The 15,816-nt window shown below is 44.7% G+C and overlaps 1 protein-coding gene across 2 annotated transcripts in view; it reads right to left on the reverse strand.

The window, feature by feature from the left end:
* LOC141273233 (putative DBH-like monooxygenase protein 2) overlaps positions 1-3,983 on the reverse strand; it is a 90,056-nt gene extending 86,073 nt beyond the window's left edge. For both annotated transcript variants that reach the window (XM_073684803.1, XM_073684805.1), the window contains exon 1: positions 3,552-3,983. In XM_073684803.1, the coding sequence (XP_073540904.1) occupies positions 3,552-3,851 (300 nt within the window). In that variant the 5' untranslated portion in view covers positions 3,852-3,983. The remainder of the gene's footprint in view (positions 1-3,551) is intronic.
* Positions 3,984-15,816: the final 11,833 nt, after the last annotated feature.

Raw genomic sequence — 15,816 nt, forward strand, 5'->3', positions numbered from 1 at the left:
CCTTGTTGGCGCTGTAGCCGTGTTTGCGTGGGGTGTCCATTAACCAGCCATCCTCCACTCCATTCATCTGGACCATCGAGCGCTGCACGGCACTCATCCGTGAACAAAACAGTTTTGAAATCAGTCTTCATGTAATGTTTGGCCCACTGGAGCCGTTTCTGCTTGTGTGAAGTGGATAGAGGAGGTCGACAGGATGGCGTATGCACAGCTGCAAACCTCTGAAGGACCCTGCATCTTGTTGTTCGGGGGACGTTGGAGGCACAAGCAGCTTCAAAAACTTGTCTGCTGCTATGACAAGGCTTTTTTGCCGCTGCTCTTTCAACCTGACGTAATTGCCTGTAGGAAAGAGTCCTCAATTTGCCCTTATCAGCACGCACACGTGTGTACTGTGAATCAGCTACATACTTCTTGATTGCCAAGACACTTCATCCTGATCATCGCACAATGTTGATTGTAGTCATGCCTTGACCTAAACACTCCACAATTTGTTGCTTCTCAGCAGCCGACACATCCTTTTTCTTTCCCATTTTGGCAGAAAATGTAGGCTGCTTAATAATGTGAGAGAGCCTTCTTAAGTAGTCTTGCCTTTCATTGGACACACCTGCCAAACTAATTAGCACAGGTGTCTGCAATTGCTTACAGTGATATAAAGAGCCCTGACACACATCACCATCAATGAGTTCAACTGACAAACAAACAAATTCTTCCCTTATCACTCCTAAACACTTTTTGCATAATAATTTGGAACGCGGTGTACATGTGCTTTTCCACAAAACACCAGTGGTTCACGTAGTGAATCTTACAGTTCTAACTTGCCAACCGTGGTCTGTATGGAATTGTTCAATAAAGGGCCCAAAATTAAGATAACATAGATGGGAGAGGTCTCTATGAATAGGAATTCCTAAGTATTTGATACCCTGTGAGGGCCAGGCAAAGGGAAAGTTGGACTGGATGGAATCCTATATGGATTTAGGGAGGGAGACATCGAGGGCCTCAGACTTCGCTGCATTGATTTTAAAATTTTACCATGTAACAAAGTGATCTATTTCAGACATAACAGCAGGGATGGATATATGTGATTGAGTGATATATACTAGGACATCATCAGCAAATAGAGAGCACTTGTACTCGGTGCCTCCCACCTCAATCCACCTAATATTGGGGTTATGGCGAATTGATGAGAGCAGGTGCTCCGTCACTAGGATGTATAAGAGAGGGGACAGAGGACATCCCTGCCTTGTCCCATTGGTGATTGTGAAAGGTGATGAAAATGTTCTGACGCACCCCCTGGGCCTTGGGACACCCGGAGCCGGACCCTTTTTGGTGGATGCTGGTGGTTGTAGTCTTCGTGGCGGCGATCCGGTTCCGTGGCTCAGGGCGGTCAAACCAGTGGCGGAACTATTTATGTGGTTTTGATGTTTAAATGTCCGACTACGCCACCCGTGGATTGCGGTCAGAGTGAACCGCCGCTACAGGGCAGACCGCTGAGGCTGGTGTTGTGGGTGCAGCAGAGCGTAGCATAACTCCCCACGGGAGGAGTATAGCCTCAGGGCAGTGTATGCGGAGGATGGGGGTGATGGTGCAGGGCAGCAGCAGTAACGACACGGAGTCAGTGATGCAGTTCAGGGCCTTTACTCACAGTTCTTATTATCCAGACCACGTCTGCAGGTAACGGCTGCCCACGTCGTACTGTGCTCACCAGGTGAGGGGCTCAGACAACTCCCAGATAACTTTGGAGCGCTTCACAGGACCCCCTTTGTGTGTCCTTTGTCTGGCCTTTCTTACCAACACTTCTGTCCGGCTGCCTCGGGCCTCCTCTTGGTAAACTTGGCGCCAGTTTCCCTGACCCTATGTGGTGCCTTCCTAGCGGGTGGAGCAAGGGGCTGCGCCACATAAAATGTCAGAGCCTCCGGTTTCTAGCTGAGGGTCGTTTCCTGCCTCCACTAGTTCGGGGACCGGTCTCCCCCTTTGGCCTGACCCCTCCACGCAGGTGGATTCGGGCGTGCGGTGGCGACTCGCCCGTCCGCACCCCTGGGATCCCTTCATTCCTCGTTCCTGGAGCCTTCTCCGCTCCTCTTCCTTCCTTCTCCCTCTTGCAGGCCTGCGCCTCTGTTACTAGGCCCGCCTCCGGAGCAGAGCTCATGCAGAGCCCCTGCTCCCTGCCACTTCTGCTCAGACTTCTCTGCACTGAACTAAGATGGTGCCCACCTTTTATACTCCCTTCTCAATGCACCCAGGAACTGCTTCCTCCCTGCTCCTGCACTGCAGGGTTCCCCTTCCTCAGTGTTCCCTCCCCCCACTCCAGCCAGGGACAGGGACTGTCGTGCCCATCTCAGGGGCATATTGGTCGCCCTGCCCCACGGCAATGTGGTGTAATGCATGCAGGTGTCGGGTCCTGATCCACACTCCATCCTTATCTGAGAGTGAGATATCACACCTCTGGGTGAGGTGCAATACGTCTGTAGCAACCGAGCCCTCGGTGCTACAGTTCCATTTATCTTCAGCCTAGGTGACGTATTGTGATACAGGGCCGTGATTTTGGCTATAAAAGGGTCCCCTAGACCCCTACCCCAAGCTTTTTAAGAGAATCATATATGGCGTGCCAGGAGACTCTATGGAATGCTTTCTCAGCATCCAACGAGAGTATCTACTTACAAATTTTTAACTGCATCTAGCCCAGGAAATACTTTGTGCCTAGTAGCAGTGTCTGCTAGTCAGCGGATTATCCCGGCTGTTAAGCAAGCTACACCACCTGTAGTTTGGACACTTAATTTTTTCAAAGGAAATGCTTCGGGACCACGTGAAGAGCATCAGGAGGCACCCCAAGGCATAGGGGCTGGGACTGGCACTAGGATGCCTTGCGGTGGACAGCCGAGCTCGATCCTTATAAAAGCTTTTTAACTGCAGCAGCTTTAGTGGACGCTACTGGAGCTGGAATTACGCGGCTGCTGGCATGAGACTTGCCCTCCAATAGATCCTTGTAAATGGATTTAAAGTGTATTCATTCAAATTAGAGGGACAATTTAAATTAAAAAGCTTAGAGCTGCCTCCACCACAGGGGGGCTCTCTCGACCCACCAGCGGACAGGCACCAGTATTGGGAGAGGGGGGCTGGCCGTCAGGGTTCACCGCGGCTCTGGCACAAACCCGGCGACACGGAGGTGGCACGGGCAGGAGCGGACTGGCCGTCTCGGCTTCTCACTTTTTGGATTTTAGAAGGGCATGACATGCCTATATCTGTATCTCCCCCTCCTTTTACTCCTCCACCTCTTTTCTTTTCGCATGACTATATGTACTTGTCACTTTTCCATGTGTTAGTTGTGTCTTCTGAGCAGTTTGTCAGCTTTTGGACACCTTTGAAGGTGTTTTCTATGTGTTTCTATGTGTTTTTGTTTGCCTGCCATTGGTTTTAACGGTGTTCGAAGGTGTTCGACGAACAGTTCGACGAACAGTTCGGCGAACACACGGGTGTTCGACGAACCGAACCGAACTCGAACACTACGGGGGTGGCTCAACACTATTACTAATATATTATCTTGATGTTGGACTTACATAAAAATATGTTTCATTGTGTTCGTTCCATCCTGCCACCACAAAGTCCGTCTTATTGATGGATAAGTCAGAGCCCAAACCCAAAGCTAACGAGGAGGCCAGTGGTGTCTGTATCTCTATAGCAATCTCTTGGACTTCTCTGTCGTATCCCCATTCCAAAAGTACAATGTCTTCTCGTTCCGGATGTGTTAACTTTCTTGCAATTTCCAAATCAAGAGGTCCTCGCGAGCCTAGAACGTGAAGAACCCCGGCCAGGAGAAGACAAGCGTTCCTCCATATATAACCTTTCCTACTCTCCATGGTGAGACGATCTGGATGGTTTGACGCAGGGCATCGTGACGATACCTCCAGGGGTCAATTCTTTAATAAAGGTCTGTGACGTTATAAAGGATTCATCCAGAGATATATGTTTCATTCCTCTTTCCTGTGTTTGTCATTGAATCTCACTGTTATCTTATCAAGACTCAAGGTGTCGGAATATTGTATTACCAAGAATTGCCAAGAATTACATCAGAATCAGATTGTCTTCTCAGATTACTAACACATGTTTTACCATATAAGTAGTTTGCGAAAAAGACGATAACCCCATTAATGTTTGGTCGTGGTTCTATTGTTTGTTTTTTTTCTAACTTTTTGCAACTTTGTGACTGTATAGTAAAGTTTGGAAACTAGCACCTGGCATATCAGAAGTGAAATGTTTCCTCATTACACAGTGCGGGGTCTTTGCTCAAACAAACTTCTGGCCCCTAAAAACCGGCCCAGCTCAGGGAGGGTAAGTACTATCAGTGTTTGTTAATTTACAGCTAGTGAAAAACCTCCTTTAGGTCATGGTTCCTAAGAAATATGAAAGAGAAATTCCTCCAAAATGAAAAAAAAAATATTATTTCGTGCCACAAAAAGTGTGGGAAAGACTTAGTGCAACCCAAAGGGAAGAGGGAGGGAAGCTCAGACTCTAGGGAAAGGGGGGAGTGGACCCCTCCTGGCTGATAGAATATCACCCTGTCTCCCCTAATGTCCCTATATTGGTTCTTCACCAATCGCCATACCCGTGCCTCACCCTGACTTTCTCTGGCATTTGGCCATGGCTAGGGAAGGAAGGGGATGAGCGCTAGTCTATCCCCACTGAACACTAAAGACAACAAGGGAAGACAAACAAGGGAAAATTGCTTAGCTTTAGATGACTCCAGACAAATGCGCACACATCCTTTAGCACCAGAGAGGAAGAAGTACTGCTCTTGCTCAATTTTACACGCACTCCGCTAGGTTCAGATAGGGGGGAGACAGGTTACATGAATTCTTTGGAACCCTGGGGGAACCATTACTCAGGGCAACCATAGACCATATGCTGCAGCTTCTCTCAGGCACAAAGGGGTACTATAATACTGCTCCTATGTACAAGAATATAAATACTATAATAATGCTCCTATATACAAGAATATAACTACTTTAATACTGCTCCTATATACAAGAATATAACTACTATAATACTGCCCCTATGTACAAGAAAGAACTACTATAATACTGCCCCTATGTGCAGGAATATAACTACTATAATACTACCCCCTATGTGCAAGAATATAACTACTATAATACTTCTCCTATGTACAAGAATATAACTATTATAATACTGCCTCCTATGTACAAGAATATAACTACTATAATACTGCCCCTATATACAAGAATATACAGTTATATGAAAAAGTTTGGGCACCCCTATTAATCTTAAGCTTAATGTTTTATAAAAATTGGTGATTTTGCAACAGCTATTTCAGTTTGATATATATAATAACTGTTGGACACAGTAATGTTTCTGCCTTGAAATGAGGTTTATTATACTAACAGTAAATGTGCAATCTGCATTCAAACAAAATTTGACAGGTGCATAAGTATGGGCACCCTTATCATTTTATTGTTTTAAATACTCCTACCTACTTTTTACTGACTTACTAAAGCACTTTTTTGGTTTTGTAACCTCATTGAGCTTTGAACTTCATAGCCAGGTGTATGCAATCATGAGAAAAGCTACTTAAAGTGGCCACTTGCAAGTTGTTCTCCTGTTTGAATCTCCTCTGAAGAGTGGCATCATGAGCTCCTCAAAACAACTGTCAAATGATCTGAAAACAAAGATTATTCAACATAGTTGTTCAGGGAAAGCATACAAAAAGCTGTCTCAGAGATTTAACCTGTCAGTTTCCACTGTGAGGAACATAGTAAGGAAATGGAAGAGCACAGGGACATTTCTTGTTACGGCCAGAAGTGGCAGGCCAAGAAAAACATCAGAAAGGCAGAGAAGAAGAATGGTGATATCAGTCAAGGACAATTCTCAGACCGCCTCCAGAGAGCTGCAGCATCAACTTGCTGCAGATGGTGTCACTGTGCATCGGTCAACTATACAACGCACTTTGCACAAGGAGAAGCTGTATGGGAGAGTGATGCGAAAAAAGCCATTTCTGCAAGCACGCCACAAACAGAGTCGGCTGAGGTATGCAAAAGCACATTTGGAGAAGCCAATTTCTTGTTGGAAGAAGGTCCTGTGGACTGATGAAACCAAGATTGAGTTGTTTGGTCATACAAAAAGGCGTTATGCATGGCGGCAAAAAAACACAGCATTCCAAGAAAAACACTTGCTACCCACAGTAAAATTTGGTGGCGGTTCCATCATGCTTTGGGGCTGTGTGGCCAATGCCGGCACCGGGAATCTTGTTAAAGTTGAGGGACACATGGATTCCACTCAGTATCAGCAGATTCTTGACAATAATGTTCAAGAATCAGTGACAAAGTTGAAGTTACGCAGGGGATGGATCTTTTAGCAAGACAATGATCCAAAACACCGCTCCAAATCTACTCAGGCATTCATGCAGAGGAACAATTACAATGTTCTGGAATGGCTATCCCAGTCCCCAGACCTGAATATCATTGAACATCTGTGGGATCATTTGAAGAGGGCTGTCCATGCTCGGCGATCATCAAACTCAACTGAACTGGAATTGTTTTGTAAAGAGGAATGGTCAAAAATACCTTCATCCAGGATCCAGGAAATCATTAAAAGCTACAGGAAGCGACTAGAGGCTGTTATTTTTGCAAAAGGAGGATCTACTAAATATTAATGTCACTTTTCTGGTGAGGTGCCCATACTTATGCACCTGTCAAATTTTGTTTGAATGCAGATTGCACATTTTCTGTTAGTACAATAAACCTCATTTCAAGGCAGAAACATTACTGTGTCCAACAGTTATTACTAGTGTTGAGCATTCCGATACTGAAATATCGGGTATCGGCCGATATTCGCGGTATCGGGATTCCGATACTTAATTCCGATACTTTTACAATATCGAATACCGGAATCGGAAGTTCCCATAATGCCTGCGCTCTGCAGTGTCTCTGAAGGATGACAAGCTGGATGGCAGCGCTCAGCTGCGATCCAGCCTATCATCAGAATGCCATCCCAGCGTGGGAGAATTCTCCTGATTGTTTAAAAGCCGGCGCGCGGTAAAAAGCCGCCGGCATTTAAACAATCACACAGCCCCATACTGCTTCCCGGCAGCCTCCCACCCCGATCCTCCGCTCCCCTCGCCACCTCCCATCCTGATCGTAAGTTAGGACCGGGCGAGGAGCGCAGCACCAAGGAACGGGGAGCGAAGGACCCGGGCGGGGAAGCCGGCAGTGAAAAGACTTCACCGCCGGCTTTCCCGTTCTGTGTGGCGCTTTCCCGCCGGTTATTTCAAATGAACAGCTGCGGTATCAGGTGATGCCGATCAGCTGTTCATTTGAAATCGCCGCGGTGCCCTCGGAGGGTTCATGTGAGTTCATGCTTGACTGCATGAACTCACATGGACTTTCCCACGGCCGCATAGGTCATCCTCACCTCCCAGACCATCAGCCCGTCATGATTGGTGTGTGTGGGTGTCTGTGCGATGTCTGTGGGGTGTCTGTGCGATGTCTGCGGGGGTGTGCGCGGTGTCTGTGCGATGTCTGGGGGTGTGTGTGGTGTCTGTGCGATGTGTGCGGGTGTGCGCGGTGTCTGTGCGATGTGTGCGGGTGTGCGCGGTGTCTGTGCGATGTGTGCGGGTGTGCGCGGTGTCTGTGCGATGTGTGCGGGTGTGCGCGGTGTCTGTGCGATGTCTGCGGGTGTCTGCGCGTGTGTGCGGTGTCTGTGCGATGTGTGCGGGTGTGCGCTTTGTCTGTGGGATGTCTGCCGGTGTGTGCGTGCAGGCAGACATAGGCCGATGTGACACTACTACTCCCATCGGCCTATGTCTGTCCCCCGTCCACTCCTGCCAGCAGGATCAGCTCGATGGGAGCAGTAGTTCCCATCAGCCTGATCCTGCTATTTAAATTGCCCTACTGTGTCCCCAATAAATTTTAAATACATGTCATTGGTGGCCAGTGGTTACCTACAATAAATTAGTTCATACATTACCTGTCCCCGCCGATCGCCACCTAAAATAAAGTAAAAAATAAAAAACTACACCTATACTCACCTAGACACCTAATTCCCCGAAGCCATCGATCTCCTGTAATAAAATATAAAATAATAAACCACAACCTTATCCTTACCCCTCCGTAGTAGTCCACGAGTGTCCCACGATGATCTCCAGTTCAGAGCAGCCACATAGAATGTGACCGCTCTAAACCGCTGCCGCCGCTAGAATGACGGGGCCGTAAAGCAGCCCCGTCATTGTATAAGCGGGTTCGCCGGAGTTCAGGCAGCGCTGCTCCGGTCAGCTCCTTTACGGCCCTGCTGTATCGTGAGAAATTCCCACAGTACAGCACTGCCGTAAAGGAGGTCTCCGGAGCTGCGCTGCCTGAATGCACTCCGGTGACCTCAGTCAGTGGCTCCCTCTGCCGGGAGCGGACGTGTTCCCGGCAGTGTGAGCTTACAGCAGCCATGCACAGCTGTCACTATCTCCAGATGTGACAGCTGTGCATGGGAGATCAGTGCAGGAACGTGGACAGGTAACTATTTTTTTTTTTTTAGTAAACTAAGAATTAAATAAAATGGTGTGTTTTATTTCAAATAAATTATTTTTTTCTGGGTGTAGTGTGTTTTTTCTTTTTAACACTTTGTAGGTTAGTAATGGGGGTGTCTTATAGACGCCCATCATTACTAACCTGGGCTTCATGGCAGCTGGCGCTGACATCAACCCCAGCCCTATTACCCCCTGCCACCGCACCAGGGCAGCGTGGAAGAGCGAGGCTAAGTGCCAGAGTTGGTGCCATTTCTGGGGAGGCTGACGGCTGGTGTTTCTAGCCTGGGAGGGGGCCAATATTCATGGCACCCTTCCTGGGCTATTAATATCAGCCCCCAGCTGTCTGCCTAGCCTTTGCTAGCTATTAAAATAGGGGGGGTCCCCCATTTTAATACCTAGTAAAGGCTAGGTATTCAGCTGGGGGCTGATATTAGTAGTCTGGGAAGCTCCGTGGGTATTACCCCCTTCCCAGGCTTCAAACATCTGCCCCAGTCGTCTGCTTAACCTCCGCTAGAGACTAAAATTATGGGGGATCCCACGCCAATTTTTTTTTAAATAAATCCTTTATTTTAACACTAAATGACATTTGAGGAGTTAATAAAGATGCAGTCCCTAAATTATTATTTATTTTTTAATTAATTTTTCCCAAAAATGTTGACGTGGGCTTTGCTATATTTTTGTATGCCAGCCAGGTACAGCATCCAGCTTCTATGAACGCGCCATTTTCCGGGGTGGCTGCGGACTGCAATTTGCAGCGGGGGTGGCCCAGAAAGCTTGGGCCTCCCTGCGCTGCAGATTCCATCCCCCAGCTGCCTAGTTGTACCTGGCTGGACACAAAAATAGGGAGAAGCCCCACGTATTTTTTTTTTAAATTATTTCATGAAATTCATGAAATAATTAAGAAAAAAAGGGCTTCCCTATATTGTTGTGTCCGGCCAGGTACAAATAGGCAGCTGGTGGTTGGGGGCAGCCCGTTCCTGCCTGCTGTACCTGGCTGGACACAAATATAGTGCGAAGCCCCACGTCAATTTTTTTTTAATTATTTCAGGAAATTCATGAAATAATTAAAAAAAAATTGATGTGGGGCTTCGCCCTATATTTGCCCCCACATATAGGGCTGCCCCCAACTACCAGCTGCCTATTTGTACCTGGCCGGACACAACAATATAGGGAAGCCCTTTTTTTAAAAAATTATTTCATGAATTTCATGAAATAATTAAAAAAAAAAATACGTGAAGCTTCGCCCTATTTTTGTGTCCAGCCAGGTACAACTAGGCAGCTGGGGGCTGGAATCCGCAGCGCAGGGAGGCCCAAGCTTTCTGGGCCCCACCCGCTGCAAATTGCAGTCCTCAGCCGCCCCGGAAAATGGCGCGTTCATAGAAGCGCCATCTTCTGGCGCTGTACCCAACTCATCCAGGGCCCTGGTGCGGTGGCTCACTGGGTAATAAAGGGGTTAAGGCCAGCTTGGCATTATCAGCTGGCCCTAAGCCCGAAATTCATGGGGTCACGCCAATATTAGACATGACCACCATGAATTTCTAGTAAAGTATTTAAAAAAAACACAACACGCAGAATAAAGTCCTTTAATTGAAATAAAGACACAATTCTTTATTGTTCTAAATTAAACTATACTTACCATCACGCCCATTCCAGCTGAGGTCATGTCCAATGAACTCGGCTCACCTCATGCACGTCACTGAAAGCGTGGGAAAATTCTCACGCTGAAGCGCTGAGTGCAGGAGAATTCTCCCACGTTGTCAGTGAAGTGCATGAGGTGAGCCGAGTTCAATTTCGGCTCATCTGGATGCCGTCACAGCCTGACACTGAGGAGCGCAAGCATGCCTGCGCTTCTCACTGTCCGCGGGATGACAGGCTGGATGGCAGCGTTCTGCTGCGGTCCAGCCTGTCATCTCGATGTAGCAGAGCTGGAGCCATCGTGGGAACCATGGAAAGGTAAGGATGAGGTTGCTTTATTATTTTTCTTTTATTGCAGGAGATCGTTGGCTTCAGCTGGAATGGGCGTGATGGTAAGTATGGTTTAATTTAGAACAATAAAGAATTGTGTGTTTATTTCAATTAAAGGACTTTATTCTGGGTGTTGTGTTTTTTTTTAACTTTGACTATGGGGTTAGTAATGGGGGTGTCTTATAGATGCCTCTCCATTACTAACCTGGGCTTGATGTCAGCTGGCATTATAAGCTGACATCAACCCCAGCCCTATTACCCCACTGCCACCGCTACAGGGCAGCGTGGAAGAGCGAGGCTAAGTGCCAGAATTGGCGCATCCTATGGATGCGCCATTTCTGGGGCGGCTGACGGCTGGTGTTTCTAGCCTGGGAGGGGGCCAATATTCATGGCTCCCTTCCTGGGCTATTAATATCAGCCCCCAGCTGTCTGCCTAGCCTTTGCTAGCTATTAAATTAGAGGGGACCCCACGTCATTTTTTTTGGGGGGTCCCCCATTTTAATAGCTAGTAAAGGCTATGTATTCAGCTGGGGGCTGATATTAGTAGCCTGGGAAGCTCCGTGGGTATTACCCCCTTCCCAGGCTTCAAACATCTGCCCCAGCCGTCTGCTTAACCTCCGCTAGAGACTAAAATTAAGGGGAACCCCACGCCAATTTTTTTTTAAATAAATCCTTTATTTTAACATTAAATGACAAGTACAGTAATCAACACTGTCACTGTACTTCATATATATGTGACTGACATGTTTCTATCTATCTAATCTATGTATGATTCTCTATTCCTTCTATTCTAAATTGTCGGGTACAGATGCTGAATTGCCGGCCGGCTTTCTTAAAGAGACGGTGCATGAAAACACTATTATTTTTTTAAATAAATCCTTTACACTAAATGACAAGTACAGTAACCAACACTGTCACTGTACTTCATATATATGTGACTGACATGTTTCTATCTATCTAATCTATGTGTGAAGCTCTATTCTGTCTGTTATAAATTGTCGGGTACCGCTGCTGAATTGCCGGCCGGCTTTTTTAAAGAGACGGTGCACGAAAATACTATTATTTTTTTTAATAAATCCTTTACACTAAATAACAAGTACAGTAAGCAACACTGTCACTGTACTTCATATATATGTGACTGACATGTTTCTATCTATCTAATCTATGTGTGAAGCTCTATTCTTTCTGTTGTAAATTGTCGGGTACCGGTGTATGCGCTGATGAATTGCCGGCTTTTCGCATAATACATTCTACATTATTCTTAGTTGTTTTACTTCATGTAGAATTAACCTACAAGGAAAGAAAGGGTTTATTTTCATTCCGATATTAGTGTCCCATTGACTTGCACTGGTTTCCGGTATCGGAATCGGCGATATCCGATACTTTTTGAGTATCGGTCCTATCCAATCCGATACGATATTTCCTGATATCGGAAGGTATCGCTCAACACTAGTTATTACATATATCAAACTGCAATAGCTGTTGCAAAAACACCAATTTTTATAAAACATTAAGCTTAAGATTAATAGGGGTGCCCAAACTTTTTCATATAACTGTAACTACTATAATACTGCTCCTATGTACAAGAATATAACTACTAAAATACTGCCCCCTATGTACAGGAATATAACTACTATAATACTGCCCCCTATGTACAAGAATATAACTACTATAATACTGCTCCTATGTACAAGAATATAACTACTATAATACTGCCCCCTATGTACAGGAATATAACTACTATAATACTGTCCCCTATGTACAAAAATATAACTACTATAATACTGCCCCCTATGTACAAGAATATAACTACTATAATACTGCCCCCTATGTACAAGAATATAACTACTATAATACTTCTCCCATGTATAAGAATATAACTACTATAATACTGCTCCTATGTACAGGAATATAACTACTATAATACTGTCCCCTATGTACAAAAATATAACTACTATAATACTGCCCCTATGTACAAAAATATACCTAATATAATACTACCCTCTATTTACAAGAATATAACTACTATAATACTGCTCCTATATAGAAGAATATAACTACTATAATACAGCCCCTATATGCAGAAATATAACTACTATAATACTGCTCCCATGTATAAGAATATAACTACTATAATACTGCCCCCTATGTACAGGAAAATAACTACTATAATACTGTCCCCTATGTACAAAAATATAACTACTATAATACTGCTCCCATGTATAAGAATATAACTACTATAATACTGCCCCTATGTACAAAAATATAACTAATATAATACTACCCTCTATTTACAAGAATATAACTACTATAATACTGCTCCCATGTATAAGAATATAACTACTATAATACTGCCCCCTATGTACAGGAAAATAACTACTATAATACTGTCCCCTATGTACAAAAATATAACTACTATAATACTGCTCCCATGTATAAGAATATAACTACTATAATACTGCCCCTATGTACAAAAATATAACTAATATAATACTACCCTCTATTTACAAGAATATAGCTACTATAATACTGCTCCTATATAGAAGAATATAACTACTATAATACTGCCCCTATATGCAGAAATATAACTACTATAATACTGCCCCCTATGTACAAGAATATAACTACTATAATACTGCTCCTATGTACAAGAATATAACTACTATAATACTGCCCCTATGTACAAGACTATAACTACTACACTGCTCAAAAAAATAAAGGGAACACTTAAACAACACGATGTAACTCCAAATCAATAACGCTTCTGTAAAATCTACCTGTCCACTTAGGAAGCAACACTGATTGTGAATCAATTTCTCCTGCTGTTGTGCAAATGGAACAGACAACTGGAAGAAAGGAATGGCATTTAGCAAGATACCCCCTATAAAGGAATCGTTCTGCTGGTGGTGACCACAGACAATTTCTCTGTTCTCATCCTTTTTGGCTGTCGATTTGGTCACTTTTTCATTTTGCCATTGCTCTCACCCCTAGAGGTACAGAAGCATGAGGCGGTGTCTACAGTAGAACCCACAGAAGTTGCTCAGGTAGTGCAGTTCATCCAGGATGGCACATCAGTGCGAGCTGTGGCAAAAAGGGTAGCTGTGTGTGTCAGCACAGTGTCCAGAACATGGAGCAGATACCTGGAGATGTGGAGGGAGCCATAGGAGGACAACAACCCAGCAGCAGGACCGCTACCTCCACCTTTGTGCAAAGAGGAACAGGAGGAGCACTGCCAGAGCCCTGCAAAATGACCTCCAGCAGGCCACAAATGTACATGTGTCTGCACAAACGGTTAGAAACCGATTCCATGAGGGTGGTATGATGGCCCGACGTCCACAGATGGGGGTTGTGCTCACAGCCCAACACCGTGCAGGACGCTTGGCATTTGCCACAGAACACCAGGATTGGCAAAGTCGCCACTGGCGCCCTGTGCTCTTCACAGATGAAAGCAGGTTCACACTGAGCAATGTGACAGATGTGATAGAGTCTGGAGACGCCGTGGAGAGCGATCTGCTGCCTGCAACATCCTTCAGCATGACCGGTTTGGCAGTGGGTCAGTAATGGTGTGGGGTGGCATTTCTTTGGAGGGCCGCACAGCCCTCCATGTGCTCGCCAGAGGTAGCCTGACTGCCATTAGGTACCGAGATGAGATCCTCAGACCCCTTGTGAGACCATATGCTGGTGCGGTTGGCCCTGGGTTCCTCCTAATGCAGGACAATGCCAGACCTCATGTGGCTGGAGTGTGTCAGCAGTTCCTGCAAGATGAAGGCATTGAAGCTATGGACTGGCCCGCCCATTCCCCAGACCTGAATCCGACTGAGCACATCTGGGACATCATGTCTCGCTCCATCCACCAACGTCACGTTGCACCACAGACTGTCCAGGAGTTGGCGGATGCTTTAGTCCAGGTCTGGGAGGAGATCCCACAGGAGACCATCCGCAACCTCATCAGGAGCATGCCCAGGCGTTGTAGGGAGATCATACAGGCACGTGGAGGCCACACACAATACTCAGCCTCATCAGGAGCATGCCCAGGCGTTGTAGGGAGGTCATACAGGCACGTGGAGGCCGCACACAATACTGAGCCTCATTTTGACTTGTTTTAAGGACATTACATCAAAGTTGGATCAGCCTGTAGTGGGTTTTTGCACTTTAATTTTGGGGGTGACTCCAAATGCAGGCCTCCATTGGTTAATAAATTTGATTTCTATTGATGATTTTTGTGTAATTTTGTTGTCAGCACATTCAACTTTGTACAGAACAAAGTATTCAATGAGAATATTTCATTCATTCAGATCTAGGATATGGTATTTCAGTGTTCCCTTTATTTTTTTGAGGAATGTATAATACTGCTCCTATGTACAAGAATATAACTACTATAATTCTGCTCCTATGTACAAGAATATAACTACTATAATACTGCTCCCTATGTACAAGAATATAACTACTATAATACTGCCCCTATGTACAAGAATATAACTACTATAATACTGCTACTATGTACAAGAATATAACTACTATAATACTGCCCCTATGTACAAGAATATAACTACTATAATGCTGCCCCTATGTACAAGAATATAACTAATATAATACTGCTCATATATATAGGAATATAACTACTATAATACTGCCCCTATATACAGGAATGTAGCTACTATAATACTGCCCCTATGTACAAGAATATAACAGCTATAAAACTGCCCCCATGTACAAGAATATAACTACTATAATACTGCCCCCTATGTTCAAGAATATAACTACTATAATAATGCCCCCTATGTTCAAGAATATAACTACTATAATACTGCCCCTATGTACAAGAATATAACTACTATAATACTGCCCCCTATGTACAAGAATATAACTACTATAATACTCCCCCCTATGTACAAGAATATAACTACTATAATACTGCCCCTATGTACAAGAATATAACTACTATATTACTGCCCCTATGTACAAGAATATAACTAATATAATACTGCTCATATATATAGGAATATAACTACTATAATACTGCCCCTATATACAGGAATGTAGCTACTATAATACTGCCCCTATGTACAAGAATATAACAGCTATAAAACTGCCCCCATGTACAAGAATATAACTACTATAATACTGCCCCCTATGTTCAAGAATATAACTACTATAATAATGCCCCCTATGTTCAAGAATATAACTACTATAATACTGCCCCTATGTACAAGAATATAACTACTATAATACTGCCCCCTATGTACAAGAATATAACTACTATAATACTCCCCCCTATGTACAAGAATATAACTACTATAATACTGCCCCTATGTACAAGAATATAACTA

This window comes from Phyllobates terribilis, unplaced genomic scaffold, assembly GCF_046119375.1.
Source record: "Phyllobates terribilis strain yellow unplaced genomic scaffold, ASM4611937v1 Scaffold_5__5_contigs__length_657084704, whole genome shotgun sequence".
NCBI classification, from domain to species: Eukaryota; Metazoa; Chordata; class Amphibia; order Anura; family Dendrobatidae; genus Phyllobates; species Phyllobates terribilis.